The following is an 18,005-nucleotide window of genomic DNA, read 5'->3' as shown; positions in this document are numbered from 1 at the left end:
TTGCAACTGACGGGCAGAAGGGTGGTGAGCTGTCCCCGATCCCATTCAGTGATGTGGGCTGAGGATTAGAGTGACAGTCGCAGGACGCAGTTGGCGTAACCCGGACCACCTCAATGGGGCCGGGGGGATTTCAGGATCCTCAGGCAACGGGGAGGCCTCGGTCTCAGAATGGCAGAGCTGCGCATTCTTCTCACTGCCCCTCCGACGGCGCGGCGCTCCCTCCTCTCTGCCCGTCCCACGGCGCGGCGCTCCCTCCTCTCTGCCCGTCCCACGGCGCGGCGCTCCCTCCTCTCTGCCCGTCCCACGGCGCGGCGCTCTCTCCTCACTGCCCCCCACAGCATGACGCTCCCTCCTCACCGCCCCCCCACAGCATGATGCTCCCTCCTCACTGTCCCTCCCACAGCATGACGCTCCCTCCTCATTGCCCCTACCACAGCGTGACGTTCCCTCCTCATTGCCCCTCCCACAGCATGATGTTCCCTCCTCATTGCCCCTCCCACAGCATGATGCTCCCACCTCACTGCCCCCCCACAGCATGATGCTCCCACCTCACTGCCCCCCACAGCATGATGCTCCCTCCCCACTGACCCCCCACAGCATGACGCTCCCTCCTCACCGCACAGCATGATGCTCCCTCCTCACTGCCCTCCCACAGTATGACGCGCCCTCCTCACTGCCCCCCCACAGCATGACGCTCCCTCCTTACTGCCCCCTCACAGTATGATGCTCCCTCCTCACTGCCCTCCCACAGCATGACGCTCCCTCCTCATCACCCCTCCCATAGCATGATGCTCCCTCGTCACTGCCCTCCCACAGCATGACGCGCCCTCCTCACTGCCCTCCCACAGCATGACGCTCCCTCCTCAATGCCCTCCCACAGCATGACGCCTTCTCCTCACTGCCCCCCTCCCACAGCACAGCAGTTCTTTCTCAGTGCCCCTGCTATAGCGCCAGAGTAAGAGTAACAATTTGAGCTTTCGTGATGGAAAGGAGCAAGGGGTTGGGGCAGGGCTGTGACGGGAAGAGCTGCCCTGAAGGAACAGGCTGTGTACTGCTGGCAGGGGTGGCAGCACTTCCTCCCATTGCGGTTGTGCATTTCAAAGTGCGAAGGTCAGAGACCGTGGTCCTCGCTCAGTGCTGGGAATCTGGGTTGTTTGCAACGAATTGCAACATAAGCTTGTGCCGGGAATCGAGGCTTGACCTGTGGGTGCTAGGACCCCAAAGGGCTCCGAGGCAGGCTATGGCTGTCACCCTTCAGGAATGGAGTTGGCAGTGGGGATGTAGCATTTGCAGGGGAGGGAAGGGAAGGGGGAGAGGGGAATACAGGCTGCTCAGCTCCTCTGGTCTGTGCCAGCTCTCCTTCCTCCACCACCCCACCATCAGTCCCACATTCCAGGGCATACTTCTCCCCCTCTCAGTCTCCCCTCCCTGATAACCCCTCTGAGAGTCCTTGTTGAATCTGCAGTGAGTCCTGGATGGCAGAGACTAAATAACCCCTCTCAGATGAGTGGCAGAATTGCTTCAGTCTGTGCACTCTGCCTAGCCCCTCGCCATCGGGAGGGGTCTTCCACCGGAAACACAACATAAAGAACAGCACGGGCACAGGCCCCTCAGCCCACAATGTGCTGAACTAATCAAATACCCAGCAAAATTAACACCTTCTGCTTCCACAATGTCCATAAGACATAGGAGCAGAATTAGGCCATCTGGCCCATCGAGTCTGCTCCACCATTCAATCATGGCTGATTCCCGGCCTTCTCCCCATAACCTTTGATGCCACGTCCAATCAAGAACCTATCCATCTCAGCCTTAAATACACCCAATGACCTGGTCTCCACAGCTGACTGTGGAAACAAATTCCACAAATTCACCACCCTTTGGCTAAAGAAATTTCTCTGTATCTCTGTTTTGAAAGGGTGCCCCTCTATCCTGAGGTGCAGATCTTGTCCTAGGCTCCCCCACCGTGGGAAACATCCTTTCCACATCTACTCTGTCTCGGCCTTTGAACATTTGAGAGGTTTCAATGAGATTCCCCCTCATCCCTCTAAATTCCAGCGAGTACAGACCAGAGCCATCAAATGTTCCTCATACGATAACCGTTTCATTCCTGGAATCACCTTGTGAACCTCCTCTGGACCCTCTCCAATGCCAGCACATCTTTTCTAAGATGAGGGGCACAAAACTGTTCCGAATACTCAAGGTGAGGCCTCACCAGAGCCTTATAGATCCTCAGCATCACATCCCTGCTCTTGTATTCCAGACCTCTTGAAATGAATGCTAACATGGCATTTGCCTTCCTCACCACCGACTCAACATGCGTTAACCTTTAGGGTGTTCTGCACAAGGACTCCCAAGTCCCTCTGCAGTTCAGATTCCTGGATTTTCTCTCCGTTTAGAAAATAGTCCGCACATTTACTTCTACTAGCAAAGTGCATGACCATGCGTTTTCCAACATTGTATTTCATTTGCCACTTTCTTGCCCATTCTCCTAATCTGTCTAAGTCCTTCTGCATCCTACCTGTTTCCTCAACACTACCTGCCCACCACCTATCTTCAAGTCATCTGCAAACTTGGGAACAAAGCCATCTATTCCATCGTCTAAATCATTTATATACAGCATAAAAAGAAGTGGTCCCAACACCGACCCCTGTGGAACACCACTAGTCACTGACAGCCAACCAGAAAAGGACCCTTTTATTCCCACTCACTGCCTCCTACCAATCAGCCAATGCTCTAACCGCGTTAGTAATTTTCCTGTAATACCATGGGCTCTTAGTTTGGTAAGCAGTCTGTGTGGCTCCTTGTCAAAGGCCTTCTGAAAGTCCAAATATTCAACACCCACAGCATCTCCTTTATCTATCCTACTTGTAATCTCCTCAAACAATTCCAGCAGGTTTGTTGGGCAGGATTTTCCCTGAAGGAAACCATGCTGACTTCGTACTATCTTACCCTGTGTCACCAAGTACCCCATCACCTCATCCTTAACAATAGATTCTAACATCATCCCAATCACTGAGGTCAGGCTAACTGGTCTATAATTTCTTTACAGCTGCCTTTCTCTTTTCTTAAAGAGTGGAGAAACATTTGCAATTCTCCTAATCTGTCTAAGTCCTTCTGCATCCTACCTATTTCCTCAACACTACCTGCCCACCACCTATCTCCAAGTCATCTGCAACCTTGGCAACAAAGACATCTATTCCATCATCTAAATCATTTATATACAGCATAAAAAGAAGTGGTCCCAACACCGACCCCTGCGGAACACCACTAGTCACTGGCAGCCAACCAGAAAAGGAAATCTTTTAAAGAGTGGAGAAACATTTGCAATTTTCCAGTCCTCTGGCACCATGCCAGAGTCCAATGATTTTAGAAAGATCATTTCTAATGCCACCACAATCTCTAACACTACCTCTTTCAGTATCCTAGGGTGCAGTTCCTCTGGTCCAGATGACTCATATAGCTTTAGGTCTTTCAGCATTTTGAGCACCTTCTCTCTTGTAACATTAAGTGCACCCACTTCTCTTCCTTCACACATTACGACATCAGGCATACTGCTAATGTCTTCCACGATGAAGACTGGCACAAAATACATAGTTAGTTCATCAGCCATCTCCTTGTCCCCCATTATTATTTCTCCTGCCTCATTTTCTAGTGGTCCTATATCCACTCTCATTTCTCTTTTATTTTCAACATACTTGAAAAAACTTTTACTATCCATTTTGATATTTTTTGCTAGCTTGCTTTCATATTTCATCTTTTCCCTTCTAATGATTCTTTTAGTTGCTCTCTGTAGGTTTTTAAAAACTTCCCAATCCTCTACCTTCCCACTAATTTTTGCTTTGTTGAATGCTCTTTCTTTTGCTTTTACAATAGCTTTGACTTCCTTTGTCAGCCACAATTGTACTATTTTACCATTTGAGTAGTCCTTCATTTTTGGAATACACATCCTGCACCTTCCTCATTTTTCCCAGAAACGCACACCACTGCTGCTCTGCTGACATCCCTGCCAGCAGCTCCTTCCAATTTACTTTGGCCGACTCCTCTCTCATACCACTGTAATTTCCCTCACTCCACTGGAATGCTGCTACATCCGACATTACTTTCATCCTAACAAATTTCAAATTGAACACAATCATATCGTGATCACTGGTTCCTAAGGGTTCATTTACCTTAAGCTCCCTAATCGCCTGTGGTTCTTTACATAACACTCAATTCAGTATAGCTGATCCCTAGCAGGCTCAACAATAAACTGCTCCAAAAAGCTATCTCTTAGGCATTCAGCAAACTCACTCTCTTGAGATCCATTACCAACCTGATTTTCCCAATCGACCTGCATGTTAAATTCTCCATGACTACCATAACATTGCCCTTTGACTCGTCTTTTGTATTTCCTGTTGTAAGCTGTCATCCGCATCCCAGCCACTGTTGGGAGGCCTGGATATAACTGCCTTCAACGTCCTTTCACCCTCGCAGTTTAACTCAACCCACAAGGATTCAACATCTTCCGATCCTATGTCACATCTTTCTACTGATTTAATGCCATTATGTACCAGTAGAGCCACACCAACCCCTCTGCCTACCTTCCTATCCCCCGATATAACGTGTAACCTTGGACATTCAGCTCCTAACTACCACCATCCTCCAGCCACGATTCAGTGATGGCCACAACATCATCTGTAATATTGCAACAAGATCGTCCACCTTATTTCTTATACTACACGCATTTAGATACAACACCTTGAGTACCGTATTTGCTATCCTTTTTGATTCTGCATCCCTAATGATTTGATACTCAGCCTGCTGACTGCAACTAAGTCCTATCACCTGCCTACCCTTCCTGACAGTCTGACTGCACGCTATCTTTACTTTTTTACCATCCGTCCTATCCTGAGTCCATTCACTCCGGTTCCTAGATCCCTGTCAAGTTAGTTTAAACCCTCCCCAGAAGCTCAAACAAACCTGCCCACGAGAATATTGGTCCTCTCGGGTTCAGGTGCAACCCATCACTTTTGAACAGGTCATACCTCCCCCAGAAGAGATCCCAATTATCCAAGAACTTGAAGCCCTGTTCCCTGCACGAGCTTCTCAGCCACACATTTATCTGCCAAATCGTCCTGTTTCTACCTTCACTGGCATGTGGCTCAGGGAGCAATCCAGAGATTACTACCCAGGAGGTCCTGCTTCTCAGCTTTCTACCTAACTCTCTAAATTCTCTTTTCAGGACCTCATTGCTTTTCCTTCCTATGTCATTGGTACCAATATGTACCAAGACATCTAGCTGCTCCCCCTCCCTCTCCGAAATGTTGTGGACGTGATCTGAGACATCCCTGACCCTGGCACCTGGGAGGCAACATTCCATCCGGGTGTCCCATTCACATCCACAGAATCTCCTGTCTGCTCCCCTCACTATCAAGTCCCCTATCACTCCCGCTCCCAAATCCTGTCTCTTTCCCTTCTGCACCACGGACCCATGCTCAGTGCCTGTAACCTGATCGCCGTGGCATTCTCCTGGGAGGTCATCCCCCACAAGAGGGCGCTCTGCACTAACTGCCTATTTCCATTTCTCCTGACAGTCACCTAGCTACTCACCTCCTGCAACTTCGGGGTGACTACTTCCCAATAACTCTGATCAATTATATCCTCGCTCTACCGTACAAGCTGAAGATCATCCAGTTGCTGCTCCAGATCCCAAACACGGTCTTCAAGGAGCTGCAGCCGGATGCACTTCACACAGATGTAGTTCCCTGGGAGACTCTGGGTCTCCCAAGGCTCCAGCATCCATATGTTCATATCCCTCCATTCCCTGCACATCCATGTGTTTGTCTAAGAACCTCTTAAATGCCTCTATTGTATCTGCCCACACCACAAGATCATAGGAGCAGAATTAGGCCATTTGACCCATTAAACCTGCTCTGCCATTCCAACATAGCTAATTCATTATCCTTCTCCTGCCTTTTCCTGTAACATTTGACATCATGACTAATCAACAACCTATCAACCTCTGCTTTAAATACACCCAATAACTTGGCTTCCACAGCCATTTGTGGCAATTAATTCCACAGATTCGCTACCCTCTAGCAAAAGAAATTCCTCCTCATTTCTTCTAAATGGTGGTCCCTCTATTTTGAGGCAGTGCCCTCTGATCCTAGACTCCTCCACTAGGAAACAGCCTTTCTATATCCACCCTATCTATTCAATAGGTTTTAATGAGATAGCCCTTCATTCTTCTAAACTCCAGTGAGTACAGGCCCAGTGATCACATGCTCCTCACATATTAACCCTTTCATTCCTGGGATCATTCTCATGAAGCTCCTCTCCAATGCCAGCATATCCTTTCATAGATACAGGGCCCAAAACTGCTCACAGTACTCCAAGTGTGACCAATGTTGTGTAAAAAGCCTCAGCATTACATTCTTGTTTTTATATTCTAGTCCTCTCAAAGTGAATGCTAACATTGTATTTGCCTTCCTCACCACTGACTCAAATTGCAAGTTAACCTTTAGGGGATCCTGCACAAGGACTCCCGAGTCCCTTTGCACCTTGGATTTCCGAATTTTCTCCCCGTTTAGAAAATAGGCTAGACCAATATTTCTTCCACCAAAGTGCATGATCATACACTGCACTGTATTCCATCAGCTACTTCTTTGCCCCTGGCAGTGCATTCCAGGTACCCACTGCTCTCTGTGTAAAAATGTCTTGCCCCTCACATCTCCTTAGAACTTACTCCCTCTCACCTTAATTGCATGCCTGCTGGTGTTAGAGATTTCAGCCCTGGGAAAAAGATACCATCATAATTTTATAAACCTCTATCAGATCTCCCCTCAGCCCCTGCCACTCTAGAGAAAACAACCCAAGTTTGTCTAACCTCTCTGTATAGGTCGTACCCTCTAAACCAGGCAGCATCCTGGTGAACCTCTTCTGCACCCTCTTCAAAGCCTCCTCGTCCCTCTTGTAATGGCTTGACCAGAACTGTATGTGGAACAAGCAGAGTTTTATAAAGCTGCAAATTGATTTCCCAACTCCTGAACTATGAATAAAGGCAGTGTGCGGTGTGACTTCTTTACACACCCTGTCAACCTGTATAATCACTTTCAGGGAGCTATGATCTCTCTGGACATCAACACTGTTAAGGGTCCTGGCATTGACTGTGCACACCACATTTGGTGGGTGAGATAGGGACGTGCTTGCCTAGCGTGTGAAGTCTTATCTGGTGGACTGGACAGGTGAGAACTACAGAGAGATCCAACAGTCAGGAAGGCAGTTCTGCAACGCTCCACGGAGAGTGAAGAGCATAATGAGGCACTGAAGGAGTCATGGTCAGCCATGATGTGACGACGATTTGTACTACTGGACCTGGACATCTGAGGTCGAGAAAGTGGAACTACCCCAAGGCAACAGCTCTTTCACTGCAAAACCTTTCCTGCACAGGTTTCACTGTCATTGTCAGATATAACAGATAAACACCAAACCCATCTAGCCACTTTCAGAGAGCTGTGGACTTGGACCCAGAGATCCCTCTGATCATCAACACTGTTTATGGTCTTCCCATTAACCGTCTCTTTACATTTGATCTCCCAAAGTGTAACACCTCACATTTGTTTGGGTTAAACTCCACCTGCCATTTCTACCCCCATATCTGCAACTGATCTATATCCCACTGTATTCTTTGCCAGTCTTCTATGCTGTTCACAACGCCACCTATCGTCATATCGTTTGCAAACTTACAAACTCGCATACGCGGTCTTCCAGATGATTTACAACGGGCGTCCCAGCACATATCTTTGAGGAACATCTCCAGCCAGACTAAATCCCATCAACCACCACCCTGTTTTCCATGGGCAGGCTAATTCTGAATTCAGGCAGTCATGTTACTGTGAATCCTCTGCATCTATTTACCCAAAGTCCCGGTGATTCTGAACACCTTGATTTAATGTCTCCTTAACCTGCCCTTCTCCAGCCCCCCTGCTCTCTGCAGGACAGTCAGACATGTGTTGCCTCTCTGGGTAGGTGACATAAGGGGGAGAAAGCATACTGGAGACTCAGGGGAGGGATGGAGCGGATGCTTGTGGTCTGTGATTCCTTGTGGGGTGTGGCAGGGAGGGAACATGTGAGGGTGCATGGGACACCAGGGTATCGTTGATCCTAGGTCGCAGACAAGGGGAATGGAGGTTGCTGTGTAGTGAGGAAATGACCCCCTGCTGTGTTCTGATTGGCCAGCCTCCCGTCTCTTGGCAAGCTCCCTGTCCAACACTCCCACTGCCGATGCCCCATCCCTGGGGCTAACCTGTGCCAGAACCCACATTCCCACCCGAACTGTCAGCAGGTCTTCTGTAAACAAAATGAGAAACAATCTGCCTTCTGGTTCACAACAGGCAATATTTTTCTCTCTGCACCTCGTTACAGTCCTGCCTACCACATTCTCTTCCCCCCTTACCTTCTCTCAGTTCTAGATTTCCTTATGTTCCCCTCATCCCATTCTCCATCTCTTCCTCCTTCTGTATCCCTGTCCTCCTCTCCTTCTCCGTGTGCTGCTCTGTTTTCTCTCTCTCTCCCTCTCTCATTCTGCGTCTCTCTCTCCCTATCCCTATCTCTTTTTCTCTGTCCCACTCTCTCACTCTCTGCAAGTCTTTCTCTCCCATCTGGCTCCATTCCTCCCCTCTCATACTTTTCCTCCGTCTCTCTTCCTCCCCATCTCTTTCTCCACTCATCTCTTTCCCTCCACTCACCCTTTCTCCCTCTCTGTCTGTCCATTTCTCCCCCTCTGTCTCTCCCGGTCACGCACTCTCTCTTCCTCTCTCTGTTTTTCATTCTCTCTCTCTCCCCACCCCCACTCTTCTTCATCCTCCTGTCTCTCTCTCTCTTCCATCTCCAATTTCTTTGTCCCTCTCTCTCTTCCCTCCAACGGCAACTCCCACTCTCCCCCACGCTTCAAGCGAGTCCATGAATTGATGGAGACCAGGTCACAGCATTGTGTTGGAGGAGCAGCCTGCACCAAGCGATGAGCGGAATTCCTGAAGCTGGGAGATTCCGTGAAGGTGAACGAGCGCTGCCGCCACCACAAGAACGTGGAAAATCTGGTGCGAATGGAACTGTGGTAGAGAATACAACAATGGCGTTAGCAGCACGGCCACGAGCTTACAGTGGACATGTGCACTGGGCATTAGTTTAGTGTAAAAGGCATAGGCAGAGGGAACAGATGGTACAGATACAGACAGAGTGCCTTACATACGGAGAAGACGTACAGAGGCAGACAGGGTGCCTTACACCTTACACACAGGGAGGACTGTAGCAAGACAGATGGAATGTGTTACACACAGGGAGAACTATAGCAAGCCAGATAGGGTGAGATCCACACAGGTGGGACTGTATTGGGACAGACAAGGTGAGTTAAACACATGAAGGACTGTACAGAGACAGACAGGGTAAGTTACACATAAAGTTGACTGTAGCAAGCTGGATAGGGTATTGCATACAGGGAGGACAGTAGCGAGCTGGATATGGTGTGTTGTACACAGAGAGGACTGTACGGAGACGTACTGGGTGTATTACACACAGAGAGGACTGTACAGGGACAGACAGGGTGTGTTACACATGGGGAGGCCTGTACGGGAACGGACAGGGTGTGTTACACACGGAGAGGACTGTATGAGGATGGACAGGGAGGACTGTACATTGACAGATAGGGTGCATTACATATAGGGGACTGTACAGAGACAGACGAGGTGTTACATATGGGAACAGTGTAGTAAACCATATATATGTTGTAACTGGGTTAACTGTCTGGACACGCCCCTCTGCTGACTGCCCCTGTGGCTCCTCCCCCAGAATTCTGTATAAAGGTGATTTCACCTTGCCCCCCACCTCAGTCCGGGGGCAGACACTCACCATGGAGGTCGTATTGTACAGCGAATAAAAGTCTTTCAGTATTTACCCTACTTCAGTCTTTTGGAATTATTGAAGGTGCTTCAAAGAGACAGTGCATTACACACGCTGGAAACCAGTTTACAGGGAACAGACAGCGTGTTGTATACTAGGAACCAGTTTAAAGGGAACAAACAGTATGCTGCACGCTGGAAACCCGTTTACAGGAGACAGACAGAGGGTTGTACACTGGGCACTTATTTTCGGGGGACAGACAGTGTGGTAAATACAGGGGACAAGATTACAGTGGACAAATAGCATCTTACATGCCAGGAACTTATTTATAGGAGACACTTGGCATATTACACACAGAGCACTGGTTTATAGGAACAGACAGTGTCTTACCACTGGCACAAATTTACAGGGTCACACAGTGTGTTATACACTTGAGTCTAGTATACTGGGGACAGAAAGCCTGTTACACACCACATAAAGTGTGTTATACACTAGGCATGAGTTTACAGGGAACAAGTTCTGTGCTGCACGCTGAGCACTAATTTAACGGACACCAATACAGATTGTGCATTTCATACCTAACACCACATTTTTACTTTACTTTATTTAGAGATACAGTGTGAAAGTGAAACAGGCCCTTCCAGCCCAACAAGCCTTGTTTAAAGGGGTAGGTGGTGTGTTACATGTTGGGTATCAGTTTTTACAGGGGGACATACAGACTGGAACACACTGGCCACTTATTTAAAGGCAACAGACAGTGTGTTATCCACAGGTCACTAGTCAACAGAGACAGAATGTGTGACACATTACAGAGGCCCTGTAGCTTGTTACACGTGGGGAACTACAATCAATAACCACTCAGGCTCCTCCTGTACCTAATAAAGTGGCCACAGGGTATCCATTCATGGTCGTCTGCTGCTGTTTAATGTTTCAATTTGTTATGTGTTCAGAAATGCTCTTCTGCACACCACTGCTTTAAGTTCAAGTCCAAGCAAGTAACCATCTAAGTTGCTTTTCTTGTCATTGCAAGAACTTTTTGGATATTGTTGATGTGGGATGCTGCAAGTTCGATTCACTGATTTAGGGGCAGACAGTGGGGGAGCTGTGTGGCTTCGGTCATAGTGAGGACTGGGCCTCAAGCTGCTTACAGCTGCCAGGAGAGACGTGTCTAAAGCCAGCGCACTCCACCGGGGGCAGTGTAGAGCAGCATCCAGGCTGGAGTTGGTGCTGCCCCCACTGTTCGCTTGGCAGAAGACAAGCTGTATTGTCGTTGACTGCAGATTTCTGCGGCAGTCATGGACTCAGGATCTGGACTATTTTTTTGTGTGGCTGCATTTTACTGATATTCTACATGTGCTTGCTATCTAGTATGTGCTAGGTATGCTTTGTGCTGTGTGTGACTGTTGGTAATGTGTCTTGCACCCTGGCCCCAGAGTAATACTGTCTCATTTGGCTGTATTCATCAGTACTCATGTATGGTTGAATGACAATTAAACTTGAATTATCGTCAATCAACTGTACACATGTATACCACTGAATGAAACAACATTCCTTCAGACCAAGGTGCACAACACAGTACATATAATCACACACATAACATATGAAGTAATACTAGCACAAATAAATTAACAAATAATAAGGTGTATTGACAACACAAGTAAAAAAGTAGACAGTGTGGTACCACTGACGCCTCTTACATTATGAGACCTGAGTGGTGGCTGGGAATTCAGTCGTCTTACAATCTGGGGGAAGATGCTGTTTCTCGTCCCAACAACTCCCACCCGGCAGTAGGGGATCAAAGAGATTGTTGGACGGATGAGAGGGATCACTCACAATGCTAAGGGCCCCTGGTAAATATCTCCAGTGGGTAGAAGGGAGATCCCGATGACCCTCTCAGTAGTCCTCACAATCCCTTGTAGCATCTTGCCTTCAGATGCCTTGCCATCTTGTACGAGAAGGTGATGCAGCTGGCCAGGACACTCTCAATGGTACCCCCGTAAAAGCTGGTTAGAGTGAGGCAGGGAGTCCTCACACGCCTCAGTCTCCTCAGGAAGTGAAGATGCTGCTGTGCTTTCTTGACTAAAGAGGTGATTTTGAGGGACCACATGAGATCATCTGTTATGTGCACTGCCAGGAACTCGGTGCTCCAAACTCTCTCCACGGAGGAACCGTGTATGTACAGTGAAAAGCGGTCAGACTGAACCTTCCTAAAACGTGGTGATTTGAGTTACTGTTGCCTTCCTGTCAGCTTGAATCAGTCAGGACATTCTCCTCTGACCTCTCTCATTAACAAGGCGTTTTCACCCATAGAACTACTGCTGTCTGGATGTTTGCACCATTGTCTGTAAACTCTAGAGATTATTGTTCTTGAAAATCCCAGGAGTTCAGCAACTTCTGAGGTACTCAAACCATGCCGTCAGGCACAAATATTCATCTCATGGTCAAAGTCACTTAAATCACGTATCTTCCCCGTTTTGATATTTGTTCTAAAGAGCAACTTGGTTCGGCCAGATACTAAAGACTGGTGTTGATCATCTGGCTAGTGTGTTCACCGAGCTCTTTAGCCTCTCGCTTCAAGTATACCAGTGCCCAAGAAGGGCTTGGTGACCTGCCTCAATGACTATCACCCAGTAGCCCTTACATCCATGATGATGAACTGTTCTGAGGGGTTAACGATGAAACATACCTCTCTCTCTCTCTCCATCTTGTTTTACGGTGGTTGGCACCCAGTTAATGGTGCATTACTGCCACCTTCTGCTCCGGAGTGTGCAATAGGCTTACATTCTAAATCCCTTCACCCAGTCTCACACACACACACATACCCTAAAGTAAAGGCATCCGTTAATCTTGTGAGACCACGATCTGTGCCTGGAAAGTCTTCACTCTCCAGGGCGCAGGCCTAGGCAAGGCTGTATGGAAGACCAGCAGTTGCCCATGCTGCAAGTCTCCCCTCTCCACGACACCGATGTTGTCCAAGGGAAGGGCATTAGGACCCATACAGTGTCGTTGCAGAGCAATGCCTTGCTCAAGGACACAACACGTTGCCTCAGCTGGGGCTCAAGCTCACAACCTTCAAGTCGCTAGTTTGATGCCTTAACAACTTGGCCATGTGCCCACACATACCCTAACCTACACTTTATCCTCCCCTCTTTGGCCATCCTATTCTTGCTTATTCGTCATATCCTATAAAAAAAAACCCTGTACCCCTTAAGAAAGCTAAAAATACCCTAACCTGTGCTCTCTCACCCATGCCCAGCAACTCTTTTAATGTGAATTCCTGCATCCCCAATTCCCTTTGATTAATTCTCATCATCTCTCTCTGTATCCCATACTTCCTGCAACCCAGAACTACATGTTCTACTGACTCCCCTTCCTGACATCCCTCACACAATCCTGTCTGGTGTTTCCCTATCATTTTAAATGTTTCGTTTAACGCACAGTGCCCCAGCCTTAACCTAGTCCACACAGTCTCCTCTCTTCTGTATCCACTACCTACCCTAGTACCTGCTACACTTTTTTGTATTTGATATAAATGCCTCCCTTTCCCCTCCCTGTCCCATCTTTCTTGCCACATTTGGTTGAATTTTTCCCAGATTACACACCTAACCTCTGCTTTACTGACACTAATGTGCATTTATCTATTTTCTTTGATGAAACATACCAACTCCTGCCTGAGAATCAACTTTGATCAGCTTCAATTTGCCTACCAGAGCAGATGCCATTTCATTGTCTCTTCACTCAACCCTGAAACATTTGGACAGCGAAGATGCATACATCAGGATGCTCTTTATCAACATCAGCTCAGCAGTTAATACCATCATCCCCTGAAAACTCATCAAAAAGCTCCAAGACCTTAGCATCAACACCTCCTCGTGCAATTGGATCCTGGATTTCCTCACTTCCAGACCCCAGTTAGTTGAGATTAGTTTACATCTCCATCAGCACAGGGGAAGCACAAGGCTGTGTGCTTAACCTCCTGCACTAATGACTGTGTGACTAGGCACGGCTCCAATGCCACTGTGGGATCTAGTCATTTTTCGATCCCCAGGTTCTTTTAGGAGTCCAAGAATGAACAAAAACTTGTTGCTTCACAGTTGTTTATTTTAAAGTTTAAACAAAAGAACAGATAAAACTAAGAGAACACAAAGAGAAAGACAAGAAAAAGGATTGTGATTTTGCCGAGTCTGACACTCTTATACTCAGATCAGACAAATTCCTGAGGCCAGTTAAAAGTCATGTGCCTATACTTAAGGTGATAAACCATACGTAATTGTTGTACCACTTTTCCGTCAGTAGGCAGAGACAGACACCAAATATTGTAAAAAATATACCAGTTAAATAGGTTAGTAAACAGCAATGGCTAAAAAAACATTAATTCAACTACTACCTTATTAAGGCATAAAAAGATTGATTCCAACACCATATTCAAGTTTGCTGATGATACCACTGTTGCGGACTGAATTAAAGGTGGTCATAACAACAACCTCTCACTCAATGTCAGCAACACCGAGGAGCTGATTATTGACATCAGGAATAGGGAACCAGAGGTCCTCATCAGAGGATCAGAGATGGAGAGAGTTAGCAACATTGAATTCCTAGGTGTTACTATTTTAAGAGGTCTGTCCTGGGCCCGGCACATAAGTGCAATTATGAAGAAAGCATGGTCGTGCCTCCACTTCCTCAGGAGTTTGTGGAGATTCAGCATGACATCAAAAACTTTGACAATCTTCTATAGATGTGTGGTGGAGCGTATTATTGACTGGCTGCATCACAACCTGGTGCACAATGACCAATGCCCTTCAGCAGAAAATCCTACAAAAAGGAGTGGATATGGCCTCGTTGATCAGGGGTAAAGCCCTCCCCATCGTTGAGGAAACCTGCACAGGAAAGCTGCATTCATCATCCGGGACCCTCACCACCCAGGCAGGCCATGCGCTTTTCTCACTGCTGCCATCAGGAAGAAAGTACAGGAGCCTCAGGATTAATCACCACTAGGCTCAGGAACAGTTATCGCCTCTCAACCATCAGGCTCTTGAACCAAAGGGGGGATAACTTCATTCAACTTCACTTGCTCCATTTGTGACCTGTTCCCACAACCTATGGACTCATTTCAAGGACCCTTCTCTTCATGTTCTCAATCTTTATTGCTTATTCATTCATTTATTATTATTATTATTTCTTTTTGTATTTCACAGCTGGTTGAATATCCTAGTTAGGTAGTCTTTCACTGGTTTTGTTATGGTTATTTTTCTATACATTTGTTGCATATGCCCACAAGAGGACAAATCTCAGAGTTATGAGATTAGTGGTGGTTAATCCTGGGGACAGAGCCTGTGTGACACGCTGGGCACTAGTTTACAGGGACAGAGCCTGTGTGACACGCTGGGCACTAGTTTACGGGGACAGAGCCTGTGTGACACGCTGGGCACTAGTTTACGGGGACAGAGCCTGTGTGACACGCTGGGCACTAGTTTATGTGGACAGAGCCTGTATGACACGCTGGGCACTAGTTTACGGGGACAGAGCCCGTGTGACACGCTGGGCACTAGTTTATGTGGACAGACCCTGTGTGACACGCTGGGCACTAGTTTATGTGGACAGACCCTGTGTGACACGCTGGGCACTAGTTTATGTGGACAGAGCCTGTGTGACAAGCTGGGCACTAGTTTACGGGGACAGAGCCTGTGACACGCTGGGCACTAGTTTACAGGGACAGAGCCTGTGTGACACGCTGGGCACTAGTTTACGGGGACAGAGCCTGTGACATGCTGGGCACTAGTTTACAGGGACAGAGCCTGTGTGACACGCTGGGCACTAGTTTACAGGGACAGACTGTGTGACACGCTGGGCACTAGTTTACAGGGACAGACCCTGTGTGACACGCTGGGCACTAGTTTACAGGGACAGACCCTGTGTGACACGCTGGGCACTAGTTTACAGGGACAGAGCCTGTGACACGCTGGGCACTAGTTTACAGGGACAGAGCCTGTGACACGCTGGGCACTAGTTTACGGGGACAGACCCTGTGTGACAAGCTGGGCACTAGTTTACAGGGACAGAGCCTGTGTGACAAGCTGGCCACTAGTTTACAGGGACAGACTGTGTGTGACACGCTGGGCACTAGTTTACGGGGACAGACCCTGTGTGACACGCTGGACATCTTGTACATCTCTATCAAGTCACCTCTCATCCTCCTTCTCTCCAAACAGAAAAGTCTTAGCTCACTCAAACTTTCCTCATAAGACATGCTCTCTAATCCAGGCAGCATCCTGGAAAATCTCCTCTGTACCCACTGTAAAGTTTCCACAAGCTTTTCATAATGAAGTGAACAGGACTGAACACAATACTTCATGTGTGTCTAACCAGGGCTTTATGTGGCTGCAATAATATGGGGCCTCATAGCTCTTAAACTCAATCCCACAACTAATGCAGGCCAACACACCATATGTATCTGTGAACCACAATACTCTATGTGTGGTCTAACCAGGGTTTTATAGAGCTTTATTGTTATTTCTTTGCTGTGGGCGTTGAATAAAATGGCAGCCACCTTACGATTTCTCCTCATTGACTTCTGATCGATATCACCTCCAGATCCAATGTACTTACCCAGATATCGCACTTGCCGGGGAAGAAACGCTCAGGGATGCGAGCAGCATAGATGGCAACACCCAGGATGTACAGGAAAGCCATGAGGAACAGCCAGCCCAGCTGTCCAACCGTCGCTGCTTTGATGAAGCCCTCGGCAAACATGAAGTGAAGTGTGGGGACTAGTCCGCTCAGACCTAGACTCAGGAACACGCCTGTGGAGCGAGGAGAGCTGTCAGCCCCTTTTCTCCCCCTTCACCTCTCCCCCAACCATCCTTCCTCTTCCCTCTCCAAACCTTCTCCTCTCCCCATTTTCCAACAACTCTCACCACCCCTTTCTCCCAATCCCTCCACTCTCTCTTCTTCCAGCTCCCAGCTTCCTCAACCTCTCTCGCCAACCTTTCCCTCTCCTCGCCCTCCCTCACCCTCTCTCCCCAACCTTCCCCTCTCCTCTCCCTCCCTCCCCGACCTTCCCCTCTCTCAGCCACCCTCCCCAACCTTCCCCTCTCCTCAGCCTCCCTCCCCGACCTTTCCCTATCCTCAGCCACCCTCCCCAACCTTCCCCTCTCCTCGCCCTCCCTCCCCTACCTTCCCCTCTCCTCACCGTCCCTCTCCTCTCCCTCCCTCCCCAACCTTCCCCTCTCCTCACCCTCCCTCCCGAACCTTCCCCTCTCCTCAGCCTCCCTCCCCGACCTTCCCCCTCTCCTCAGCCTCCCTCCCTGACCTCCCACTCTCCTCAGCCTCCCTCTCCAACCTTCCCCTCTCCTCACCCTCTGTCCCTGACCTCCCCCTCTCTTCACCCTCCCTCCCCGACCTTCCCCTCTCCTCAGCCTCCCTCTTGAACCTTCCCCTCTCCTCAGCCTCCCTCCCCGACCTTCCCCTCTCCTCAGCCACCCTCCCCGACCTTCCCCTCTCCTCAGCCTCCCTCCCCAGTCTTCCCCTCTCCTCAGCCACCCTCCCCGACCTTCCCCTCTCCTCGCCCTCCCTCCCCTACCTTCCCCTCTCCTCCCTTCCCCTCTCCTCACCGTCCCTCCCCTACCTTCCCCTCTTCTCACCCTCCGTCCCCAACCTCCCCCTCTCCTCACCCTCCCTCCCAAACCTTCCCCTCTCCTCAGCCTCCCTCCCCGACCTTCCCCTCTCCTCCCTCCACGCAGCTGCCCTGAGCCGAGCACTCACCCGCGCGCACAGCCCTGTACTGAGGGGTGGCGAAGCGGTCCCACTGAGACACCACGATGGCGGTGATGCCCAGCACACAGACAGTGATGAGGTAGATGAGCCGGGGCTGGGGGGAGCAGTAGAACGAGTAATACAACCAGGGTACGAAGCTGCCCATGATCAGCAACGTGATGCCTGAATAATCCAACCTGCCAGCACAGCAAGGCCCAGTGAGTGGGGTGAAATATGTTATTCTATATATAGAATGCCCCGCACCCCTGGATTAGATCCGAGTCTGTAACCACACCTGGGGATCTTTTATTCTATATATAAACCCCTACCCGAACCCCTGGATTACACTCGCCCCATCACTGAACTGTTCCCATAAC

General features: G+C 48.8%; 1 protein-coding gene across 1 annotated transcript; it reads right to left on the bottom strand.

The window, feature by feature from the left end:
• Positions 1 to 8,960: 8,960 nt before the first annotated feature.
• On the bottom strand, positions 8,961 to 17,825 carry LOC140192350 (adiponectin receptor protein 2-like; the record flags this gene model as incomplete). Its single annotated transcript, XM_072249996.1, has 3 exons — positions 8,961 to 9,089; positions 16,483 to 16,676; positions 17,638 to 17,825. Coding segments are annotated over 3 exons (511 nt in total), but the record flags the coding sequence as incomplete, so codon positions are not given.
• Between the last annotated feature and the right edge of the window lie 180 nt (positions 17,826 to 18,005).

This window comes from Mobula birostris, unplaced genomic scaffold (assembly GCF_030028105.1).
Source record: "Mobula birostris isolate sMobBir1 unplaced genomic scaffold, sMobBir1.hap1 scaffold_1169, whole genome shotgun sequence".
Classification (NCBI taxonomy): Eukaryota; Metazoa; Chordata; class Chondrichthyes; order Myliobatiformes; family Myliobatidae; genus Mobula; species Mobula birostris.
This window is presented reverse-complemented; position numbering and strand designations above follow the sequence as displayed.